The sequence below is a fragment of the Platalea leucorodia genome (genome assembly GCF_965183815.1).
Source record: "Platalea leucorodia genome assembly, chromosome: 17".
NCBI lineage: Eukaryota > Metazoa > Chordata > Aves > Pelecaniformes > Threskiornithidae > Platalea > Platalea leucorodia.
The window spans coordinates 3,896,543-3,920,463 of record NC_138839.1 but is presented as its reverse complement, the minus strand read 5'-3'; the positions used below and the strand labels follow the sequence as shown (position 1 = coordinate 3,920,463).

Sequence of the window (23,921 nt, the reverse complement as noted above, 5' to 3'; positions counted from 1 at the left end):
TCTTAGGCTTGGCAGGTCGGTTCTGGCCTAAACCATACCCTGTCTCTCAGGACAAAATGAAGCTGTGTCTCAGCCTCATTCTCTAACACAGAGATTAGCTCTTACCTCCTGCTGGTGAATGCTCCTCTTAATGCCCTGCAGGGGAAGAGGAGGCGGAGGAAAGCCAGGTAACTTCCACCCCAGCCATCGAGAGGGCGACGTGTTACAACACCCCGCTGGGATGCTGCTCTGATGGCAAGACTGCAGCCGCTGATGCGGAAGGCAGCAACTGTCCGGGTGAGTTTGTCCGCGGCGCTGGGCTCTGGGCTCCCTGTCGGTGGTCAGGAGTCAGGCTGAGCTCTTGCAGGGCGCAGGAGAGGGAGAGATGCCACGGAGAGCTGCCCGGTGGGGAGAGCAGCGTGGTGCTGTGCTTGCCCGGCTGGCAGTGAGCATGGATCCTGTGCCCAGCCTGGGGGCTGGCGTGTCCCTGAGGGGGTGTTGGTGGGGACGCTGTGGCCACCTGCCGCAGCCCCCAGCAGCCAGCCCTAGTGCTCGGCTGGGTGCTGCTGTTCACACGGGGAGCCAGGGCGCTCTGCGGTTTTCTTTGCTTAGGTGACCACTTTCTTCCTTGACTGCTACAGTCTTAAAACTCTGACCAGTGTTTTGTCCAGGCTTCTGCAGAGCTCACGACTGGCACTAGGGGGGATGAGGGAATTTCTTGGATTCCCATTTTATCTGTGTCGATGGCTGTAAAGGGAGCTGGGCTGACCAGGACCAGTTGGGTGCCAGGGCAGGCGGGGAGAGTGGCTGTAGCCCGTGTCCCTGCTGGGCTTCCTGGGGAGTCTGAGCTGCTTGACTGGCACTGCAGTTCCCAGGGTGCTCTCATCACCTAGGTGGGATCTGTCTTGCCCTCTCACGGTCCCTTTCACTCTATCCATGCTGAGGGAACACAGAGCCGCCTGTGCTCGGTCAGAGTATCGGTTGCCCTGTGCGTACATCCTCGTTATCCTAAAAATTGTTGCTCTGGAGCCGTCTCCCAGATGTTTCCTCCCTGCTCACTGAGGTCCTTCTTAACCATCCCTGTTCCTTGGGGTTTCCAGCAGGATATCCCCTTTTCTTCTGGACACGACATTCCCCTTTTAACCCACAAAAGGGCAGCTGCTGGGAACCTCCCGTATGGTTACCCACAGCGGGGATCGTTCTGTAGCTGCCTCTGCATTCCCGCAGCTCCCCTGGAAGTGAACCACACCTTGCCTTCCTGTTGCACTTTCGGTCTGGTTTTGCAAGGCTGGCCACAGCCTGCTTCCCTCTCCCAGCACAGGTCTTCTCCTTGTCCAGGGTCCACGTTTCGCCCTCCTCTCCCCCCTGTTTGCATGCACGTGTCTGATCCTGCCGTATTGACTATGTGCTGCTCTGGCTAACGTCTTTCTCTTGTTACTCAGCCGGTGCAGGGGGGCTGCTATCCGGGCCGGAGCTCAGAGGAAACCGTATGGTAAAAGCTGCCATCTCCAGCCTGGTCTTTGCCATCTGCTCCAGCACCCTCTGATACTAATCCTCCATGGCGCTCTCCCAGACCCATCCAGACTAACCCCAACACTGGCACTACCCGCACACTGCCATCACCCTTTCCCCCCAGGGACTCGAACGCTCCTTGCGGCTGTCAGCCACATGCCTGTCCCCTGCCTACAAGCCGACTAAAGGCGTTTGTCTTGTTTACCCTCCCTCCCATAGCTACCAAAGTCTTCCAAGGAGTCCTCATCTTGGAGGAGGTGGAAGGCCAGGAGCTGTTCTACACACCCGAGATGGCTGACCCCAAGTCAGAACTCTTTGGGGAGACGGCCAGGAGCATTGAGAGCGCGGTGAGTCCTTTGCACTTGATCTAGGGTCTGGCTAGGGCTCTTCTGGCCTCGGCAAAAGAAGAGAAGACCCTGTCCACTGTGGTGGACAGATGACTAAAAAAGCCAGTGCTTTTATGGGGTGGGCACTTAAGAGTGTAAGGAGATGATGCACCAGTTCTGTCTAAGAGGTACCCTCTGTGAATTTGTCTGATCTCTTTTTAATTGATGTGTATTATTAGCCTCTACCACATGCTGTGTCAGTGGGTTCCATCCTTTGTTATATGCTGAGTCAAAAATTATCCTTTTTCAGCTTGATCTTGGTGGTGGGGCTGTTTAGACGAGATGTTCTGCCATAACGCCCTGGATTTCCCAAAGTGTCCTTATCCCCATGAAAAGCCCTTAGACAAAAACATGTCCAAAACCCCTTTTCCCCTCCAGTTCAGCTACACAACTTGGGAAGCTGCTTATATAAATCCAGTCTCCCACCTTTAAGGAGAACGCCCCTGCGTTGCCAGCTCTTGGAGTAGGTGGACTTTGCATGGCAACGTGTACATATGGGTATGCCAAGGAAGCGCTGGGTGGGGTAGCAACGTTATACTGTAGCCTGCAGTGTGGCACAGCAAATACAAAGCATCTTTGCAAGGAGATTAACATATTTAGAGCTGGTTCCAAGCTGCACTTAGAAGTTGGCAGGCCCTCAGTACAGTCATATAAGCAGATGTGTGCCTGGCATATGGACCATATGGTTTGTGCAGTTCTGTATCACAATAGCAATATTTCCCAATACAACAGTGGCTTCTATCTGGGGATGCAAACATGCACACAAAAGCGTCATTCACTGGTTCATCCATTCGCCCCCTGTGAGAAGGCAGGAGATTTTGCTGATTTGTTTTCCCAGGGCTGGGGGAAATGAAGGCACGGCACAGGCCCTCTGTCCCAGAGGCCAGCTCTGGCTGGGCTGCGAGTTCCTGCCAGGGCCCTGTGCTGCAGAGCCCTGTTGTCCCTGTGCAACCTACCTGCAAATACCCGTGGGTGTGATGTGCTCCGTTACCCTTCCGAGATCACTATGCCCAAATTTACAGGGGGAGACTATACCATGGGACCATCAGTCAGTTAATTACTTTCTTCTGTCTTTGCCTTGAAGCCGAGGGACGGAAGCGGTAGGCTCTAGCTGTGACGACTGCCAGTCCAACGTGAGGCTGGACAGATAACTAGCAGGGCTGTTAAAGCCCTGACTTGCTGTAAGCCTTGGACTGTCACTGTCTCCTTCATGTGACTTCAGAAAAATCCTGCAGTGCCCGAGAGCCAACTTTTAAAAGGCAGTCAGGTACTTAAAGATGCAGAATGGTGCCTTATGGGATTTTCCAAAGTGCCTAAGCAGGTTTACACAGCTTTAGAAGAGATCAGTAAGATTTAGATGCCACACAATAGAAAATCCCTGTATGAACTGCAAGGTGTCTCTGGTCTGGCTCTGTTCCAGTCTTCTCCATGGGTATGATGGGGATAGTTCACTCGCCCCACACTGTTTCTGGATCCTGTTCGTGCCTTTGACTGCAGGCCATAAAGAACAGGGATCATCTGAAATTATCACCCTACACAAAGGAGCCCTGTTTTCTGTGTGTGTCAGTGGGATGTCTTGCAAAGGTTTGGATGCAAACCCCTGTGGGTTGAAACCAAGGAGACTCGCTGAGACTCAAGATCTCTTATGGAAAGGACCTATGCCCGAGGATCTCCCCATTACTCAATTTGTTTATCTTTCCTCCTTCACCTCCGACCAACTAGCTGGATGAGCTTTTCCGCAATTCTGATGTTAAGAAGGATTTCAAGAGCATCCGTGTCCGAGACCTGGGGCAGAGCAGCGCTGTCCGTGTCATTGTGGAGTCCCACTTTGACCCAGGTAAGAGCCTTCCCAGTGCTGATGCACTGTGGCATCAGCATCTGCCTGAGCAGGGAGCAGGCACTCCCCGTGGGGCTGCCAGCCTGAGAACCTTGTTAAAATTTGCCGAGGTTATGTCTTCTGTCCAGCAAATCAACTGAGAAGAGCTGGGAGGAGATGCACCCTCAGCTGGTGCCTGGAAGGCTGGAAGCATTTTCCTAGGGAAAGGAATGATTTGGTTGTGTTGTGTGGAGGTCTGCTAGGTGGGCCTGCATCTTCACTCTTGCCTTTCTTCTTTCTCCTCCTGGCTACGATCAGCCACTTCTTACACGGCAGCTGATATCCAAGGGGCCCTGCTGAAGCAGATCAAAGCTTCCAAGAAGAAGACCATCCTGGTGAAGAAGCCCCAGCAGGAGCACGTCAAATTCATGGACTTTGGTGAGCACCCTCTGTCTGCCGTCAGTCCCCCTCTCTTGCTTTAGCCTTTCAAATGGGCAGGCTGGCTCTTCTGGTCTTGGCAGGGCCTTTCCTCTGTAGCAGTAACCCGTCAAATGCTTCCCCAGACAGTGCCCTCCAGAGCCAGGGCTCAGAGGTTAGTTCATGTGCCCAGACTTGTTCTCAACTCAGGAAGGCCATAAGGGGGGTAAAATTGCTCCCCTCTTCCACAGCACGTGGCAAGCGGCAGTGCTGCACCGTGGCGATGTGACATTGCCCACAGCCCTGGAAAGCGAGCCCTTCCTGGCATTCCCGAGGGGGTGGCCAGCCGAGCCCGCGTGATCTGAAACACTGATTTTCCAGGAGAGAAAGGCGCATGGCCACACCTGCGCTGGGCATGCGGCTCTGCCTGGGAGCGTGTCTACCCCACGCCGGGGTGGGAGGACAGGCAGCACCGCGGTGCTGCAGAGCAGAGCCCTGTGCAGACATGCACCCTGTGCAGGCAGCTGCCGGACTCGTAAGCCGGGCCGTGGAGCGGGAGCCCTGGGGCTGGAGAGCAGAGGGGAGAAGGCTCTCGGGCTTTTGGGCATGCGGTAGCCATCCGTCCAAGCCTCTCTGCTGCCACCTCACCCCAAAAGCCCGAGCGGCTTTCCCTGCTCCCAGAGAGGGTTGCAAAGCACCAGCCATCTACCTGCATTTTGCCGTGTTTCAGACTGGATCCCCAGGCTCTTCACCACCACTGTGACCACAACCACAGCCACCACCATGGCACCCACCACCACCCGGAGGTACACCACGGCCGCCGCTGCCACCACTGTCCACGTCCTGCGCCCAGACGCCGCGGGCCAACCCAGCACCAAGATGGCAGGAGCTGTGAGCACCAAGAGACCCACCTCCACCCTCCCTGCCGCCACCCGGCGGAAGCCCACGCGCCAGCCCCCCGTCACGAAGAAACCCTCGCGGCCCTGCGACTCTCACCCCTGCCTGCACGGTGGCACCTGCGAGGATGATGGGAAGGAGTTCACCTGCAGCTGCCCGGCAGGCAAAGGGGGAGCCGTCTGTGAGAAATGTAGGTGCCTCTGACCTGTTGCTGCCGCGGCGCTGCTGGGTGCCGGTAGCGGAGCTCACAGCCGTAAGAGGGAGAGGGCCAAAAGCAGGGACAGCACAGTCAGGGGAACCGCATCTCTTGGGGCTTTGAGTTCCACCCTGGCACCAGCCAAGGAAGCTGGGAGGACCCAACTGGGAAAGCGCTGCTCTGCAGTTGCCCCTTTTCTTCCCTGTTGTCCCTAAGCACGTGCTGCTAGGCACCGCCAGGGCTGAAGGGCTGGGCTGCACGCGGTGTGGCCCTTTCCGTGTCCGTCCCTACCCCAGCAGCCTGCACTGACGGCGTGGCAGTGGAGAGACACGGGGGCACGTGCAAACCCAGCCCCGTAACTTGCGCTGGCGCTGCACATGCACCAGGCAGGAGGCACTGCAGGGGCCAATTTAACCGGCTTCTAAACTCTGCCAAGAACAGGTTGTACCTGCACTCTGCATTGTAAGAGGCAAGCACGGCAAGGCTGCAGGGTAAGAAGGTGCCGGCAGCAATTTCTTCCTGGCTCCACTTCTGATATACCTGTGCCCCAAAGCACGGGGATTGTGAGCTTCTGCTTTTTTATCTCAGCTTGTGGCGTTGTCGCTCACAGCTCCTGCAGCTAGTGACTGCTAGTTAGTGTAACAGAGAGACAGGTACTAACTGCCCTCTCAAACACCAGGAGATGCGAGCTGATAATTCAGGCTCTATTCCCCGGCGCTCAGAGCTGCTTAGCCACCAGCTGCAGACTGGCAGCGTGCTTACCCAGAGCTGCTGTTATTTACTGTGAGCTCCCGCGGGCAATTTGGTGTCACGCCGGGCGCTCTGGGTGGTTATGAGTGCTTATTCCCCAAAAGCTTTGTCCCTAAAGCTAGAAGCTGGAGCGCTCAAAGCTACTGCTGGATGTGGGTGTCCAGTCCTGTTAATTTTAATAGGGCTTGGTCTTCCAGATCCCTTGGACAATCTCAGCTGCAATGAATAAAAGCCTGGAGTGATGAATGTAGATCAGTCTTGTGGGATTCTGGGAGGACAGATAAAAATTACCTGAGGAGCAGGGAAGTTGAGTTACGAGGAACTGTGTGTAGAGCAGAGCTCAGCTGAGGGCACAGGGGATGTGGTAGCTGGGCATGGAAAGGACCGACAGCACTGGTCCTTAACTGGGAGGAGCTGATTGAGACACTGCTGAAGTGAAGTACTGGGGGAGCAATACCACAGATCTCTAAAGCCTGGGAGCAATCTTTAGGGGGCATCCCATCATGAGAGGAGTTGGTTGCTACCAGTACAAGTGTCTGGGAGGCGGTGACAGGGAAAAATTGCGCAGGACCATGGGCCCAGAGGAGAGAGCGATCTTCTTTCTTTCATTTCACAAGAGCTCTCTTTGATTGTACATGTAGGAAAGTGTTCGCAGGCTCATGTCAGGTCTTTATCTGCCCTCTGTCCTCCTGTTCCCTCCTCTACTTCATCCCCTCTCTCTTTCTCTACCCACCCCCTGGCTCTTGCAGCCATCAGGTACTTCATCCCCAGCTTTGGTGGCAAGTCCTACCTGGCCTTCAAGATGATGAAGGCGTACCACACTGTGCGCATCGCCATGGAGTTCAGGACCGTGGAGCTCAGCGGGCTGCTGCTCTACAACGGGCAGAACCGCGGCAAAGACTTCATTTCCCTGGCGCTGGTTGGCGGCTTCGTGGAGCTCAGGTGGGTGCCCTTCCCCTCGGCCCTGTGCGGTGCGGAGGGAGCGGAGCAGCCGCTCTTGCCGCCATGGTCCCTGCAGAGCACCAGGAGGATGCTGGGCTCGAACTTGCAGGCTAAAAACCAGTAGCATCAAATGGACAAGAAGAGGAGCTTTTTTTCCAATCTAGTAGGAATACTGAGGAGACTCATTCCCTGTGGCACTTGTCAACAAAGTTAATTCACTTATTTCAGTTGGAATTTTGAAAAGCTAAAAGGTGTGGGAGGTTGATTTTTTGAGCAAGTGAGAGGTCTTTTTTTGGCGCTGTTTTTGTACTGGAAAAAGAAATGCAGGGGAAAAAAGAAAGGGAGAAAGGCCCCAGAAATCTGAGCTGAAATGATTTTTCCAGTTCCATAAGCCAAAGGCTCGGATTCAGAATGAGGTGAGGTGGTGGGCAGACCTCTGGAGACTGCAAAGTGCGGATGAGCGCTCAGGCAGGCGGTCCCGGTGCTCAGCGGGGGACAGCTGTATGCTCTGAGAGCAGCCTGGTCCAGAGGTGGGGAGGGAGGGGGGCCTCACGAGTGTTCCCAGCTTCTCCCTGGGATGCAGCAGCCCCTGTGCCGTGGCACAGATGTCACCTTTCTGCAGGGTGGCACAGACAGAGCATCCCCCTCTTCTGCTCCAGGTTTAACACCGGTTCTGGCACGGGCATCATCACCAGCAAGGTCCGTGTTGAGCCTGGCAAGTGGCACCAGTTAGTGGTGAACCGCAACCGCCGCAGTGGCATGCTGTCTGTCGACGGGGAGCCCCACGTCAGCGGGGAGAGCCCAACGGGCACCGACGGGCTCAACCTCGACACAGACCTGTTCATCGGGGGAGCGCCGGAGGACCAAATGGCTGTGTGAGTGGGGACGCTGGACCGCTGCCGTGGGTGTCACAGCATCCGCTGCTGCTGCAGGCACAGCATCCACGGTGGCTGCAGCCCTCTGCCTGCCAGCAGGCTGCAGGCGGTGGCTGGGGGAGTGTTGTGGAGCAGAGCTTCTCTGGGCTTGGGGGGGCCTCTTAACACCCTGCTGGGGAGCACAGCCTGACCCAGATGCTTGGAGGGCCTCTGTCTTTTTTGTCCTCGGGGACAAAACCCCCGCCCACTTTGTCCTCTGTCCCCTCAGGGTGGCAGATCGTACTGCGGCTACAACCGGCCTGAAGGGCTGCATCCGCCTCCTGGACGTGAACAACCAGATGTACGACCTGCGGGAGAAAGGCAGTGATGTGCTGTATGGCAGCGGGGTGGGCGAGTGCGGCAACGACCCCTGTCACCCCAACCCCTGCCACCATGGTGGCATCTGCCATGTCAAGGAGGCAGAGATGTTCCACTGCGAGTGTCTCTACACCTACACCGGTACGGGGAGGGGGCTGCAGACAGCGCATTGCTGGGGCTCCTGATCCCGCTGGCTGGCCCTGAGGGGTCCCAGAGCCTCTGGGGCTCACGTTGTGAGCTGCAGTGGGAGGGGGATGTGGTGTGGAGTGTCAGCAGTGGGTTAGAGGGAGAAGTGTAGGATGAAGCCGCATCCAGTGAAGACCGTAAATTTAGGGTGTAGACCTATTCATATGCACATGAGACAAGGGCCAAGATCTGTCTGTTCTCATGCACAAAAAAATGTCCCCTTGCATTTTGGGGGCAGTGCAAAGCATAGTCTGGCATGGGTATCATCTGCCGTTTGTGGTGTCCGCTGAGGGGGGCTTCTTGGGTCACGGCAACCCAACCTGAGACGGGAGAAAAAGGCTGGCAGGGCCATCAGAAGGCATCAGAGGTGTTTGTCTCTGCCCAAATCATGCCTGATGGCTGTTGGTTCGGGATGCCGATGTGACAGGTTGCCTTTTCTGCTGCAGGCCCAACGTGTGCCGACGAGAGGAATCCCTGCGACCCTACGCCCTGCCACGTCTCTGCCACCTGCCTGGTGCTGCCAGAGGGAGGTGCCTTGTGCGCCTGTCCCATGGGCCGGGAAGGAGACTTCTGCGAGCTAGGTGGGACGGGAGCTGGCAGAGGAGCGGGTCTGGGGAAGGGGGTGGAACTGAAGGTGCTGATTTCCCCAGCCTGGGTGGCCAGGAGGCTTGCCTGCTGTGGCTCTGGGGCACTGGCTGAAGCTGCTCTGCCTCCTCTTCCTCACCATTCCCTCGTTTGTGCCCAGTGACAGAGCAGGACCACACCATGCCCTTCCTCCCGGAGTTCAATGGCTTCTCCTACCTGGAGCTGAATGGGCTGCAGACCTTCGTTCCTGACCTGCAGTAAGTGCCAGGGAACGGGAGAGGGGCAGGCGAGCGCATCGCCTGCGTGGCTGATCTGGGGGAGAGAGCTCGCACCCTGAGCCTCCCCTGTCCCACGCTGGCTCTCCCTAGAGGTCTTCCCTTTCGACAGGTTTTGGAGGTTTTGTTCAGAGGGACTGGCATTGCCAGAATCCCCGCAGCCAGACTGAGCTCCCCGCGGGCTTGGCGTTGCAACGGGCTGGGTAAATAGGCACCGCGGAGCGGCATCCTGAACATGGCAGATGTATCGGTTACCTGGCAAGGGTGCCTTACAGGGGTGGCCTCTCTCTGCCATACCTGTAGTCCCAGGCAGGCAGAAGTCTTCCAAGGGCTCGGCACACGGGGGCAGAGGAAGAAAGCACGTAGGCAGCTGGATTGGAGGATATCCGTAATCCTTCTCTCCTCAGGGACAAAATGTCCATGGAAGTTGTGTTCCTGGCCAAGAACCCCAGCGGCATGATCTTCTACAACGGGCAGAAGACAGATGGCAAAGGGGACTTTGTCTCTCTGGCCTTACACGATGGCTACCTGGAGTACAGATACGACCTGGGCAAAGGGGCGGCTGTGCTCAGGTAGGGTGGGCTGCAGGCTGGGAGCTGCTCCTCAGGGGGGTGGTGGCGGCAGAGGCAGGAGAGGGACAGCGGTGGCTTTCAGCATCCAGCACTGGTTTTGAGCTCCTCTCCCCAGAAAACCCTAAGGAAGCGGAGGGGAGCAGGCTTCATACTCGGCTGTTTGCAGTAATGGCTCTTGGTCGGCTGTCCTGTGGGACAGGGCAGAGCTGGGCCTGTCCCCAGCTTGTGCCTCTTTCCCAGACTATGCCGGGCTGTCGGCGCGGCTGCGAGCTGGGGAAGCCCAAGCTGGTCAAGCTGCGGTGGCCTGGGCAGCCCGAGCTGGTCAGGGCAGGTTTCCAGCGCTGTGTTTGCAGGTGGTGACGGCAGAGCTCTCACCCATGTGTCTTCTCCTCCCTTCTCACCACCAGGAGCAAAGAACCAGTTCCCCTCAACACTTGGATAAGTGTCTTGTTGGAGAGAAATGGGCGCAAAGGGGTAATGAGGATCAACAACGGCGAGAGGGTGATGGGAGAGTCACCGGTACGTTGGCGGGCCAGGGAGAGCTCTCTGGGCTTCCAGCCCTGCTCCTCTCGTGTGTGAAATGAGCTGAGAAGTTCCCAGGCTCGTGGGCTTTTAACCCCTGTGGTGCACGGCTTTAAGGGTGGAGGAGGAGTGGGCAAGACCTGGGGAGGAAAAGATGTTGCAGGGCAGAGCTTGCCTGCCTGTCTTCGCTGCTCTGCAGCCTGGCCTGGGTGCTGTAGGACACCCTTTTTTTGCAGGTCCTCGAGGGTCCCTGTACTGGGGCAGGTACACAAGGCACCCTTGCAATCAAGGGAAGCGGCTGCCTGTGCTGCCACTGTGTTGGGCCCCTGGGGGCTTCAGCCTGCGCCCTTGGTGCTGGACTCGAGCCCTCCGCAGTGCTGGCTGCGCAGGGAGCTCGGCCGGGAGCAAGTCACGGAGCAGTAAAAGCCCTGTTGTGCTGTTGCTGCTGAATCCATTAGTGCCTTCTCTGCTCGGCTTCCAAGCTGGCAGCTTACGCCTCTGACTTCTCCCGTGTCCTGTCCCCTCTGCACTTCTGTCCCTGCACAAACAGCGGTTCCCCAGGGCTTCACGGCAGGGCCACTGGCCTTCCTTTCATCCACCTTGCCAGCAGGGAAGCTGATAATGCAGGAAAAGCCGCAGCTGCTGCTGAACTCATCCTTAAGCTCCAGATAGAAGTGCAGCATCAAGATCATGCAGCATTCCTGCAAAAGAAGGGATTTCTTCTTCCCCTCCCACTCATCTTTTCAAGCTTCTCTCCCGGCGAAGGTTCCCCCTGGTTGGCAGGGTGGCAGCGGCCCCTCCTGTTGCATTCTGCAGCTCCCCTTCCCTGGCTCTCCCGGGCACTGGTTGCAGCGGTGGTCTTGCAGCCCTGCATGTTACGATGTTACCCACTGATCTCCCTTTTCTCTCTCTCTTTCTCTCTCTCCCTTTGATTTTTCATTTGTATTTTTCCCTCCCCTGCTGTCTGGATCCCAGAAATCCCGTAAGGTAAAGATAAGTATGACCCACTGCACCTCCATCTCATCTGCCATTGGCACATTGTTCTTTTTTGTTTTCCATTCAGATCTCAATGTTTCACCCACTCCCCTTCCCATCTGACCAAGCAGCTTTAGGATCTCTGTAGATTAGAGACACTTGTTTCCTCTTCCGTCATTAATTTCCAGCCAGTTGTTACATTTTGTTTCAGAAGCATTTCAATTAATCCGGTCATATTTCTCGTGTTAACTCCACAAAGCATTAGCTAGTGATTCATATAACTGCATCTTTGCCTCGCCGCTGTGCCTCGGGGCCCATCCCGGGCGCACAGGAGGGGACAGCGCTCCTGTTGTGTGCCCAGTGAACCATGTGGCTGAAGACTCCCCTGGGACTCCCCGTGGCTGCGGGGTGACGGCAAGGAGGGGGTCTTTCTCCTCCAAACTCACAGCCACATGAGACGCAGGAGAACCTCCTCTAGCCAGTTGCTGTAGGGGACCTGTAGCAGCTGGATGAACCCAAGCTGAATCCCTCTGGTATGAGTTTGGGCTTAAACATCAGCCCTGTGAGACTGAAGTGATATTTGTTTACTTGGTTTTGGGGGCCACACAAAGCCAGAGACCTCCACACCTGAGGGCATTAGAACAGTATCTCCCCAAAATTAAATCCACAGGAAAATCTTTTCCTTGTGTGCCTGCTGGCAGGTAAGACCTTGCAGCTTGGCATGAGGAGGTTCGCTGGCGGCCCCTTTCTCCCAGCACCCTTTACACAGCCTGGTTTGGTGCCAGATACATGGAGCTCATCCGCTCCCTGTGCTCGGTGGCGGCTCACCCTGGCGGTGCCGTGGCTGGTGGCCGGCTGCAGGTCCCGGTGGCAGGGCATGCGGGGCAGCCGGGCTGGGGCAGGGTGGCCGGCAGGGGCAGGAGCAGCACCAGCACAGGGAACAGAGGAGAAGGTGGGGACCCGGTCCCAAGTGGGATGCCCAGCCCAGCCTGCCTCTCCCTGCCCAGCCCACCTCCTGCCTGCCTGCACTAGGGCAGGGCTGGCTGTGCCAGGCCCCGGCGTGCTTTCCGAGGGGCTCTCCGGCTCCGGCCTCCGCAGAGATGGCTAGCGGTGCCGCACACCAGCCCTGCCCCAGGACACAGCCCGTGCCTTGAGGGAGGAAGGCAGGGAGCGGGGCAGCGCAGGGGACAGGCGGGTGTTGCTTTCTTTCCCATCAGCCCGGCTTCTGGTTGTGCATGGGTGCCTGCTCTGCCTGCAGTGCTGCCCTGCTCGCAGCCTGCTTTAGTGCCCGCAGAGCTGGGCCAAATGCCCAGCTTGCAGCTTAGGGACAGCCTGACATCTTCTCCATCTCACCTTCTCCTCTCTCCTCCCCAGGTGCCTCACACCTTCCTGAACCTGAAGGAGCCATTTTATGTGGGGGGAGCCCCAGATTTCAGCAAGCTAGCTCGAGCAGCTGCCATCTCTACCAGCTTCGATGGAGCTGTGCAGAGGGTAAGGCCCTACGGGGCAGCCGGGGGCAGGTGTCTGGCTGGGAGACGTGCCATCTGCACTGGCATTGCTGGAGGAGAGCAAGGACGAGCCTGGGAGCGGGCTGCCCCGGCACGTGGGTCCCTGTGCACGGGGGGCACACCCAGTTGAAAAGTGGCAGCAGTGGGTGGCAGAAGAGGAGGCGGCAGTGCATCTCAGGAACCCGTGGGGCTTGGGGCTGGATTCCCACTCCCCCTTCCCCCCGAGGGTGCTGGCCTCTGTCCCCCCGCCGGCCCCACGGAGAGCCGGGGTGGTGCAGCCTGACTCTTGTGCTTCCTCTTGTTTGCATCTGTCAGATCTCCGTCAAGGGGGTGCCTGTGCTGAAGGAGCAGAACATCCGCAGCGCCATTGAGATCTCCCCGTTCCGAGGCCACCCCTGTACCCAGAAACCCAATCCCTGCCAGAACGGAGGCACTTGCAGCCCCCGGCTAGAGAGCTACGAGTGTGCCTGCCAGAGGGGCTTCTCCGGGGCTCACTGTGAGAAAGGTGAGATGGCCAGGGTAGGGCTGGACGTGGACCCTCACCCACTAGCCAGACGCGGCAATGAAACTGCTTCGATGATTAGCTGGTGGCAGCAGGACAGCGCACCGCTTAGGCCAAGCCTGAGGTCTGGCCCTTGTTGTGGCAGCTGGGAGGGATGCAGGGGGAACAAGCCGTGGCGTTTGCAGGCTGGCACTGTTGTGCCGCTGTGAAGTCGAGGCAATGCCATTTCTCAGAAATGCAGGCATTACGCTGCATGCGGCAGGGCAAACGCTGCTGCCCGCAGGTGGATCACCAAGCCCTTCTGTCAGCACACTCTGACCCTGCCTTGTGTTGCTGTGCTCACTTGAAGCAGCCTGGGGCAGGGAAAGGTGGTCTGGTGCCATAGCAGATCGGGGTTTCTTTCCTGCTGCCTCCCCGAGATGAGCACTTGGGCCATCACCGAGTCCAGGTTCCTCCCAGCTGCAGCCACGAAGCCAGCGAGGCTGTGGATTTCATGCCAGTTGGCTGCAAAACAGGGAGATGGTCCAAACTCACGGGCTTTAAAGCCACAGGAAAACTTTCCAGGGGCTTGCTTAGAGTGCGGCAGTGCTGACATGCCCCCAGGGATGGCAGGTCTGTGCGTGCATTTGTCCTGTTATGAATGCTCAGTGTAAAGGGGGATTTTCCTAGTCTCCAAGGACGGACAGGCCATGCTACGTTGCCTGACAGCTCTTCTTTTTCCCACCTCCAGTGATCATTGAGAAGGCTGCTGGAGATGCAGAGGCCATTGCTTTTGATGGTAGGACATATATGGAGTACCACAATGCCGTGACAAAGAGGTAATTTGGCTGCTGAGCTGAACCAAGATCAAAGCCAGGAGTTAGGGCTGTTAGCAGGAGGAAGAGCTAGGGTCGAAAAGTCCAAGGGCAGTGCTCAAAGAGGGGCAAGCCAAACTGGGGCTGTGAGCACTCGCTTCCAGCCATTACCTCTAAAGCTGCCTTGTTGGCAGAGGGCTTTCCCCACAACGGCAGTGCCTGGCCAGCTTCAGGTCTGGATGTTCTCATTCTGCAGCGTGTGGGCCACTTTCTGGGTCAGCATAGCCTGGTTTGGGAGCGGGATGAAGCTGGCTGAGTGCACCCTGTGAAGATGGTTAATGTGCCCTGCTCCTGGTCGGTGCCTTTCTTTCCCCACGTGCTGAGGAATGGGTTGTGGGCTGGGTGAGCTGTGCTGAGGGGAGAGGTAGCTCTGCCAGCGGTTTAATTGATGCCTGTTTGCCAGCTCCTTTGTCTCCCTGGCTGTTTGTGCAGCAAGGGTCGGTTCTGCCAACAGGGACGGGCCGTCGCTGCTGCAGGACCTGGCTAGCCTTCTCCAGCGTCTGCTCGACCCTGACCCCATGGGCTAGGGGTATGTCTTCGGACCCTGTGGTCTCTGTGGCTGTCCTGGTCCCTGGGGCTTCTCTCTCAAGATAAACAGAGCCCTGACCAAGGTCCTCTCCAGCCTCCGGGCTGGATATTTCTCCTACGGGAGACTCTCAGTCCACCGCAGGCTGGCTCCATACCCTTCCTCAGCACTGTGCTCCCGCAGCCCCCATGGTTGCTTCCCAGCTCGGCGGCACTAGGCCAGGGTGTTGGATAAGGCTCTGTCCGTCTGCCTCTTACACCCTCAGGTTCCTTGCTGTCCTAACACCTCTGCCTGGGGAGGGCGTCTGTGTTGAGCTGTTTGTCAGTCTCTGTCTGTCCGTCTCTTCTCAACGTCCTTGTTTCTTTGTTTTCAAGCCACCTGACCAATGAGATCCCCGCGTAAGTACAGTCCTCCCCGCTGCAGCCATCTGCCCTCCACCACGTCTCCCATTGCCACCCTGACCACCAGCCCACCCGCAGGGGACCGTAGGGCAGGTGTGGGAGGAGGAATACGGGCACTTTCCCGGGGGTCTGCCACGGGCAGGCGTTCCCATTTCAGGGTGAGGAGGACGCAGGTACTGACCGCAGCTCTGGCAGCTGCACAGGGGCCCAAAGACAGCCAAGATGCAGCAGGAGCTACGCTGCCCGGCTCTGCGGCAGTCAAGACGTTGTCCCAGCGGTGTGCTGCAACTTAGCCTTAGTTTAAGCAGCTGAGCATAAGGAAAGAAATTCCTGTGACTTACCTCTTCCGTCAGCGGCAGAGGCATTGGCGATGGAAATAAGGGGTGCTCATCCTGCTGTGATTTTTCCAGCACGAATGTAGCGTTGCTGCCACAGCGAGGAGGCCAGGCTGGGCGCTAGGAGATGCTCCCCACTCAGGGGTGCGTGGTCCGGGCAATCCCTCCCAGCGTGCAGTGTGGCCGGGGGGCAGAAGGGCCTGGGCAGGCGGATGGGGAGAAGGGCTTCTTCCCTAGAGCAGGCTTGACAGCTGTTGATTTGCTGGCTGTCTGTCTGTCTTGCTGAGTGGCAGGAGGGGAAGAGAAGCACTGGTTTTATGCGGCTGTATTCCCCACTGTGTGGGGGAGAGTTTGAGTAATACCTGCCTGTCACATCCCCATTTCACCTCATTTCCTACAAGCTGGGGTCAGGCAGGGGCTCGGGAGGCTGAGTTGCGTGCATGTATGCATGTCACCACCTGGGGAGCCACAGAGCCCATTACCTGCATGTTCACAACAGTTTGGGAGGTGCTCGGGTGTTTTGGAAAGGGTCTTTTAGGAGCCAAGCATCCTCCTAAGCTAGACAGTGCCCTACAGCAACGAGAGGCATGTAGTGGGCTGCACGACAACTCTGCCACGTGGCAGAGTGCCCGGCTGTCCCTCTGCACAGACGTGAGCCGCATCCCTGCAGATGAGCAGAAAGCCGCTACCTCTGTGTCCTGCCTCTCCCAGTGCTCTGCAAAGGGAAGGTCACCATTCCCAGCCTTCTCCCCGCCAGAGCCAGCCTGTTTTGGCTGTGCATGCCCCATCCTGCAAGGGAGCTTAGCACTTCTCCCCAGATCCCTCTGCTGGGATTTGGCAGCGGCACTCGCTAGCCCCGCCAGGGCTGAAGGACCCATTGGGCTGCCCATAAAAAGTAGTTTCTTCTGTCTCCAGGCAGACACCAGGGTGTGCCTTGGGCAGGACTAACACTCCAATTGCTTCTCTGGGCTCTGCTGGCCATGACATGCCCGTACTTTTTTTTTTGAACGTACATTTTTATATATATACATCTAGTTAGAGCTGATTGTAATGCCGGGCCTGTAGCCCCTAACGCTTGCAGGCAGTGCCAGCAGGACAGCTGTAGTCCTGGGTTTCCCCTTCTCCATGCACGCCCTGCCGCCCAAGTGCCCCGCGACTGACTCAGAGGCCTTACGTGTCAATTCAGCCATCTGGCTAGATGGGAGCCCCTTCTGCGGCATCCCAAAGAACCAGGCTGAGACCCGCCTGCAGGTCTGCCTGGGAAAGGGTCCTCGCACAGGGCCGTGGACCAAAACCCCCCTTCCCGTAGCGGTGCTGCCCTCTGTCCTGTCCCAGGATACACATCCCAGCAGGGCAGCGCGGGTGATCGGCAGCAACCCCGATAGTCCTGACCCAGGAGAGTCCCTGCACCGCTGGGACAGGGCTGTATTCACTCGTTGGCATTATGCTCACCCTGGCTAAGCAATAACTTGCAAACTTGTCTCGCTGGCTTAAGGAAACTCAGCCCCAAGGACAGTGGCTGAGGCGTCCCGCTCATGCTGGGCGGATTTCTCAGCTTGGGCATTGTGTAGGGTGAAGAGCCGTCGCTGTTGAGCAGGGCTGTTCCCTGTCCGTGAGCGGGGCGGGAGGGAAGGGTCTCCTCCACTGTCCTGCGCTTATCGCATGCTCCCCTTTCTTCCTGCATCTAAGTCCCGAAGCGCTGGACTATCCTGCGGAGCCCAGGTGAGTCTGTGCCAGGCTTTTGGCTCTTGCGTCTCGTGCTCTGCTGTTGCTGCCTCAGCATGTCTCTCTCTGTCTCTGTGCGTGTTCTGTGTGTCCATACCCTTGGCTTTTTATTTATAAGGGATACAGCTCTGGAGATGATGAGATTAAGCCCGAAGGAAGCCCTTCCAGCATAGGAACAGCAGCTCCTATGCAGCTCCAGCTCTGGCCCTCGCTCCTGGGGGACCAGCACAGCAAATAGCCACTGGTGAGGCAAGAGGCTGAGTTACCTTGACAGTACAGCCCTCGTCCAGCCCTTTGGACACAGTGTCCCTTGGGAATAAAAAGCTGTCTGTGGTGTTTATGTTGTCTGGTCTATGTGTGCACATGTGTCAGCAGTGTGTCTCAGAGCATCCCAGGAGAGTGGATGGCAACTCCATATGGCAAGGTCACCAGTTGCCAAGAGCCTTTTGCCTGTTCCAAAAGGGACTGAGCAAAGATTGGGATGCCAACATGGGGGAAATCCTGTCCTTGCTTCATTCCCGCCTTGGGAAAAGACACCACGCCTAGGAGAAAGAAGGCTTTCTGCCTCTGTGGACAGTCTCCATCCCCTTCAAACTGCAGGGTGCTCATCGCCTCCCAGTCCCAGCCTCAGGTTCCCGTTGGGCTTTGGTCAAGCAGAGGCAGCGGTGTAGAGCAAATGCCTCCAAGGCTGATGGCTGTGTGGTGATGGCATGGGGAGCGGTGGTCCCCAGGCACCCCAGCCCTGCTTGCACCTCGGACGCCTGCCAGCAGCATGGTGAAATGGTGTCGACCCCAGCTTCACTGCTGCTTGCAGCCCTCTCGATCTGGCCAACAGAGCCCTCTTTGTTCTGACCTCTCCCAAATCAAAGGCAGCTCTGTGGGGAAAACCTTTCTGCTGGCCAGATCAGGGCCAACCCGGTACCGTTCCCCAGCCCACGTAACAGACCTCTTCCTTCAGCGCCTGCATATGAGGAGGCAAAACCAAGACTTGTGTGTCACAGCTTGCAGGGGTTGATGTGTCTGGACCTTGTGCTCTGTGGAGGGCAAAAGCAAGGGGCAGTAGCCCCAGGCTGTGTCTTTGGAGGTTCAAGCTGGATGTTGGGGAAAATACTTCATCCCCAGGAGAACTGTGCAGCACCTGCTCAGGTCAGCAGAAAGATGGAGAAGCTCCATTCTTGGTGGTCCACAGCCGCCCTCATCTAGCACTGGGAATGGTCCTACTCTGACTGGGAGCTGGGTTAGAGAACTCCGGAGGGCCATTTCTTTGATCCTGTGGCCTGGTTCAGGGCTTTCCATCTGCTCCCCCTGCCATGCACCAGGCCTTCTGAGCAGGCCTGGGATATTGCAAAGGCTGCGACCCCTCAAGTGCAGCAGGTAGGGACCGAGGCCCCATGGACAGCCTGGTGCCAAAGGTGGGTTGAAGGTTATCCTCGGCAGGTGAGCTAGTTGGCTGGGAAGAGAGAAGGCTTCTCCGAGGAGCTGACTGGCTGCCTGTTGCTTTTGTAGCCATGTTTTTAACTCTGCTCTGTCGTCTCCCCTGCTCCCATCTCCCCGTGCAGCGAGAAGGCCTTGCAATCGAACCACTTTGAACTAAGCATCAAAACAGAAGCCACTCAGGGGCTGATCCTGTGGAGCGGGAAGGGGCTGGAGCGATCAGACTACATCGCCCTCGCCATAGTGGATGGCTTCGTACAAATGACCTACGATCTCGGCTCCAAGCCAGTCGTCCTACGATCCACGGTCCCGGTCAACACCAACCAGTGGATTCACATCAAAGCATACAGGTGTGAAGGCTAGCAGGAGGGGAGAGCAGGACCGTGGCAGATTGCTCTGGGATGGGCAAGCTGGGAATTAGGGAGCCTGAGTCACGGCTGTGGCTCCATGCCCTGTGATCCCCAAGGGTCACTCCTCTTCTTGGATAATAATAGAGGAGAGGCATGTGGGCAGTGCTGCGTTGGAGGGGTGCGTGTTGTGACACGCCTGGAAATGTCAAAGGGGCAGGCTCAAGGAGGTACGAAAGGTTCGTGCCTTTTATTTTAGCTGGCTGAGGGTTTGACATTCTGTTCATGTTGAGCCCGAGCCGTCCCTTTTATTTTTATTGGTGGTGGGAGTGGTGAGCGGATCATGCGGCTGGCATGCCAGGGATTTCTGTTGATGGGTCTGGAGGGCGCGGGAGGAAGCTGCGGCCGCTGGCGGGGCCGGCGGCGGGGCTGCGGGATGCCCGGGGGATGCCGGAGGGGAACGCTCGCCGCCGGCTGCGTGGCGCTCCCCGGGGAGGCGTTGCACCGAGGACGGCTCTGTGCTACGCGGCCCGAGGGAGAGCTCTGCTCCCCGCTCCTCTCCAGGTGGAGAAGGGCTGATGGTGCCCAGTGTCTGGATCTAGTGTAAAGCAGAGAGCAGCTCTGGGGTTTTCCTCTAAGGTTGCTAATCACCTTCTGCGTCTTCTTCCCTCCCTCCGGGAGCAGGGTACAGAGAGAAGGTTCCCTTCAAGTCGGCAACGAAGCCCCCATTGCTGGCTCTTCTCCGCTTGGTGCAACACAGCTAGATACAGATGGGGCCCTGTGGCTGGGTAAGTCGGTGTGGAAAGGGTGAACCTCCTCTGCACCCCTTGCTGAGGGGCTCAGAGCTGGGACGGTGATGCTCCCTCACTTGTTTCAATGGGACGCTTTTGCCTCCCAGGTGGTTTTGACCTAAAAAGTCCCCCGCTCGTTCTCTGCCTACTAGGGCAGGACGCCGGTGACAGCTGAGGGTCGAAGGGTTGGCTTTACCAAATGCCAGTCCTTTCCATGTCACCATGTCCCCTGAAGAGAGCCGTTAGCTGGCCTGCAGCTCTGGATCCCCTGCTGCCGATGGCATGGAGCACCCTCTCCCTCTTCACCAAATTCCCTCGTCCGTGGGAGCCCCCGCTAGTTCACAAGCCTCCCAAATGTTACTTGCTTGGGTAACTCTGGTTCCCAAAGGTGAAATGGCTGAATTGAGAGAAGGGTACTTCTGTCTGGAAATACGGAGATACCCAGATTTTAAATGTTGCTTTATTTGTATAGCAGAATAAGCAGGCATGCCAGAACGTGCCCGTGTGTGCAGCAGAGGCAGTTCCATTTGTGTTGACAAAGTATTTTGATGGTGCAAACAGTGTTTGGCCCATTGCATCTCTCTCACACTGCCTGTGGCAGACCTGTCAGCACAGTCAGAGGCTGGGTTTGTCCTGTAACAGCTCAAATAGGCAAGAAATCCACCCACAAGTGGAGGATAATTGTGCTTAACTACAACCAGTATTAATCTGAGTTAAGAGGATAATGAAGTCCTTTTTGGAGCCTGAAGGGATGAAAGAAGGATGCCCAGTGATAGGGGATGCTGCAGGTCCTGGGCTTCGTTCGTCTCTCGAGGAGCTTGCACGACAGCTCTGCATCTGTATGTTGAGGACTGGGCTGCTCCTCAGGCAGGAGCTGTAGCAGTCCTAGCGTTCAGGATTGCAAGGGGGCACAAAGGCCACAGAAATCAACGGACAGAAACGTTCATCTGGGGATTTTGATCATCTGCTGTGAAGAAACAGTGAATTAGATTCTGTTCACACTTTTCAGAAGCATCTGTTCTTATCTTCCCAGTCTAAGCCTGTAGTTTCAGGTCTAACCTGACTTACAGAGAGTTCATATTCAAAAATGTAGCCTTACCTCTGAAAAGTCAGTATCCCAGATGCTATTTCTCGTTCTGAAATCAACCTAGAAGTTATGTGGAAAGCAGAATTTTTCCATGAGAAAGTTTTGCTTGGCTTCTCCACTGGGCTCTTCCAAAGGTTTTGTTTGCAATCAGCCTTTCATAATTTCAGGGCCTGGAATGAGCCATAGTTGATGTTTCAGTAACTGAAATAAAATTCAGTTTGAATTTGGGACCAATCTCCAAGGCAATGAAGTATTTTAAGTTGAATGGGGATTTTAGAATGAAAGTTACTGTTTTAAGTGTCTTCAGGAAACCTGTATGAATTGGTTGGAACTGGCATTTCTCTGATGTAAGTGGAAAGAAATACCAGCCAGGACAGAGTGTTTTCCCCGCTGTTGAGGAAGGCATTCCCAGCAGCGCCTGCCCTGCGTGCGTGAGCGTGCAACGGCTGGCCCGCGTCTCCTTGGTCCTCCCAGCCGACCTTCTGCGCTCTCTCTTGCAGGGGGGATGGAGAAGCTGAGCGTGGCTCACAAGCTGCCCAAGGCCTACAGCACGGGCTTTATTGGCTGCATAAGGGACGTGATTGTCGACCGCCAAGAACTGCATCTGGTGGAGGACGCTTTAAACAACCCCACAATATTACACTGCTCAGCCAAATAGACCCCCAGGGACCCTTCCTTCTCCTTCCCTCCCTCCTGCCTATTGCTGTAATTATTTTCTATTTTTGTAAACTTATTGCTTTTTATATTTTGGGGGGAGGGGGGAATGGGAGGGGAGGAAACACCTTTTCTTTTGGGTTATTTGTTCGGTTGCAGTCTATCCAGGTCAGTCAGACTCTAATCAAACAGCAGCAACAAAGAACAAACCTTGAACCAAGTCTCCAAGAAGTGACAGAAGAACTTCCCCATTGCATCTGCATTGTAAATCTTATTCATACTTGAAGCTTCTGTTTGGGTTATTTTTCCCCCTCCTTACTTGTGTTCTTGGGTTGTTGTTCACGCCGGCGGGGGAGAGGATGCTGGTGCTGGCGAGACGTGTGGCCTTCGTGGATTCACCGCCTTCCCACCTCAGGCCTGGCCCCAAAGCCCCCTCCGCGGTGCTGGCTGAGCAGGCAAGCGGCCATCAGAGAAGCGGGAATTGCCACCCTGCTTTGGGGCCTGGCTCTGCCAAGCCTTCTCCTAGCCCTGTGTTCACCCTGTCTCCCTCCTCCCCCCCTTCCTCTCACTATAATTTATGTGTGTAAGAATCTCAAGTGCTTTTCTCCTTTATGCTCTGTTAAAATCAGGGATGCCATGCACTGGAAGAGAGACCAAGGTCTGCTCTGAGCAGGCAGAAAAGCATTGCTCTTTGGTTGTCTTATGACTGTTTGCTGGACTGAGAGGTGCTGTGGGGGAAATGTTGATTTCTCTGTTGGCTCTCCTCCTCTTGGACATGTGCAGAAGCAGCTGTGAAACCTCATTTCCACGCTTTGTGTTTATCCAGACATGTCCTAACCACCTGCTTGCCCTGGCTGCTCTTCCCAAGAGCTTCTGTGTACCAAGCGTTGCCCTCCCATGCACCGGTGAGAACTTGCAGCACGTCTTCAAGAGCTGGAAGTACTCTCCCTCTTCCAGCGCTGTCAAACGGGCTGCCAGGGCACAGGGACTGGGTCCCTTTTCACTTACAAAACAAAAAAAAAAAAAAAAAATCTGTTGGATGTGTCCTTCCATGACCCATGTCCGTTTTCCAGCCTCCGGGCATGACTTGCCCTCTGTCTACCATGAGGATGCTTGCAGCTGGCCAGCATGTGAATCTCTGTAGAGCTGGTATTGCAGCCTCTCCCATGAAGAGTAATTGGAGTTTTACCTTTGACTTCAAGTTTTTGCAATGCCCAGTGCAATGCAGGGTCTTCCACGCCATGATCAAAGCTACTCTGGATACTGCCAGCCCAGCAGCAATAGCTGAAACGGGAACGGGCCGGGAGTCAGCTGTCGAGGCACTAGTGTTTGGGAGGAGGGTTTTTTAAGTATTTTCTTCCTCCATGCAAATCTTGAAAGCAAATAGTGTGGTGCCAGTTACAAAGCCAGTACGTGTGTTTCTGAATGAATGTATGCATGTTTGCGAGTGTCTGTCAACACGTTTGCATGCAAACACTGAATCTCCTGTAAGCAGGAGAAGAACAAGCAGATTGCAGCTATGAAAGAAATGACCCACTCCATTCAGGTTCCTTCTCCATGGGAAGAATTGACTGATGCTCTGTAGCATCTATGTCCCTTTCCAGCACTGGGACGCAGCTGTGTCCCTTTCCCACCCTGAGATGAGAGCTGGCGTTGCTCTGTGTAAAACCAGCTTTATGGAGCGTACAGAATGAATCTGAAGGATCCCGCCAGGTATCAAGTATTACTTAATATCCAGGGTGCCGTCATTTTGCAGTTTTACCATAAATTTCTAGCACACCTTGTAGTGCACCTTTACAAAGGAGTGCACTCTTTAAAAATGTTGTTTCTTGGCACTAAGTTTTGAGCCATGAAAAGGCAAATTACTTTTCTCAGGGTGAGCTCTGAACACAGATGTAACAAAGGGGAAGAACGTAGCGTAAAACCACTTGGGTTTCTTTTTTCTTCTTTTTTTTTTTTTTATTAAAAGAAATCTATGCCCCCACCCCCCCCGCCAAATCTATGCCTCATCTGTTGACATTCCTCTAAAAATCCAGTGGTTAAATATTTCACGGGGGGCTGTGCCCTCCGCGGGATGGAGCCGCCGGGGGGGTGTGTGCGTGTGGCTGTGCGTGTGGCGATACCACATTTTAAGTGGCTACTGTATATAAATTGTGGTTCCTGGTGGGGAGTACTGTGACTGTGTTGTGAGAGGGACGGACTGCTGTATTTTGATCGCGAGGTGTAGATAGGCAGGGGCTAACTGGGACTGCAGGATGGGGTGGGATGGGAGGGAAGGGCAAGACCCTCAGTCTGTGGTTTGAGACCGTGAGTTCCAGCTGGGCAACGCGACTGCCTCGGCTGAGCGCGAGGGCTGAAAGTGCCGACTCCGGAGGGAGAGGGGCATGCGCAGAGGACGCTGCTAATTTTCTAGAATGCCACTGAAATGAAGCCAGGGTCACTGCAAACCAACCAACTAAACAAAAACAAAAACTCTGTCTGCTTTTGCTGGGGCTTGGAAATGCCTTAAAACAGG

General features: G+C 56.1%; 1 protein-coding gene across 1 annotated transcript in view; it reads left to right on the top strand.

Moving 5' to 3' along the window:
• Positions 1-23,703, top strand: part of AGRN (agrin) — a gene marked incomplete at its 5' end in the record, with an annotated part of 124,487 nt that extends 100,784 nt beyond the window's left edge. The window contains 20 exons of the mRNA XM_082328862.1: positions 142-276; positions 1,711-1,838; positions 3,600-3,714; positions 4,012-4,131; positions 4,841-5,197; positions 6,703-6,895; positions 7,555-7,770; positions 8,039-8,268; positions 8,760-8,894; positions 9,059-9,155; positions 9,581-9,745; positions 10,153-10,264; positions 12,617-12,733; positions 13,066-13,255; positions 13,983-14,070; positions 15,007-15,030; positions 17,058-17,090; positions 18,653-18,877; positions 19,559-19,662; positions 21,253-23,703. Of these exons, the coding sequence (XP_082184988.1) occupies positions 142-276; positions 1,711-1,838; positions 3,600-3,714; positions 4,012-4,131; positions 4,841-5,197; positions 6,703-6,895; positions 7,555-7,770; positions 8,039-8,268; positions 8,760-8,894; positions 9,059-9,155; positions 9,581-9,745; positions 10,153-10,264; positions 12,617-12,733; positions 13,066-13,255; positions 13,983-14,070; positions 15,007-15,030; positions 17,058-17,090; positions 18,653-18,877; positions 19,559-19,662; positions 21,253-21,410 (2,942 nt within the window). The 3' untranslated portion in view covers positions 21,411-23,703. The remainder of the gene's footprint in view (positions 1-141; positions 277-1,710; positions 1,839-3,599; positions 3,715-4,011; positions 4,132-4,840; positions 5,198-6,702; positions 6,896-7,554; positions 7,771-8,038; positions 8,269-8,759; positions 8,895-9,058; positions 9,156-9,580; positions 9,746-10,152; positions 10,265-12,616; positions 12,734-13,065; positions 13,256-13,982; positions 14,071-15,006; positions 15,031-17,057; positions 17,091-18,652; positions 18,878-19,558; positions 19,663-21,252) is intronic.
• Positions 23,704-23,921: the final 218 nt, after the last annotated feature.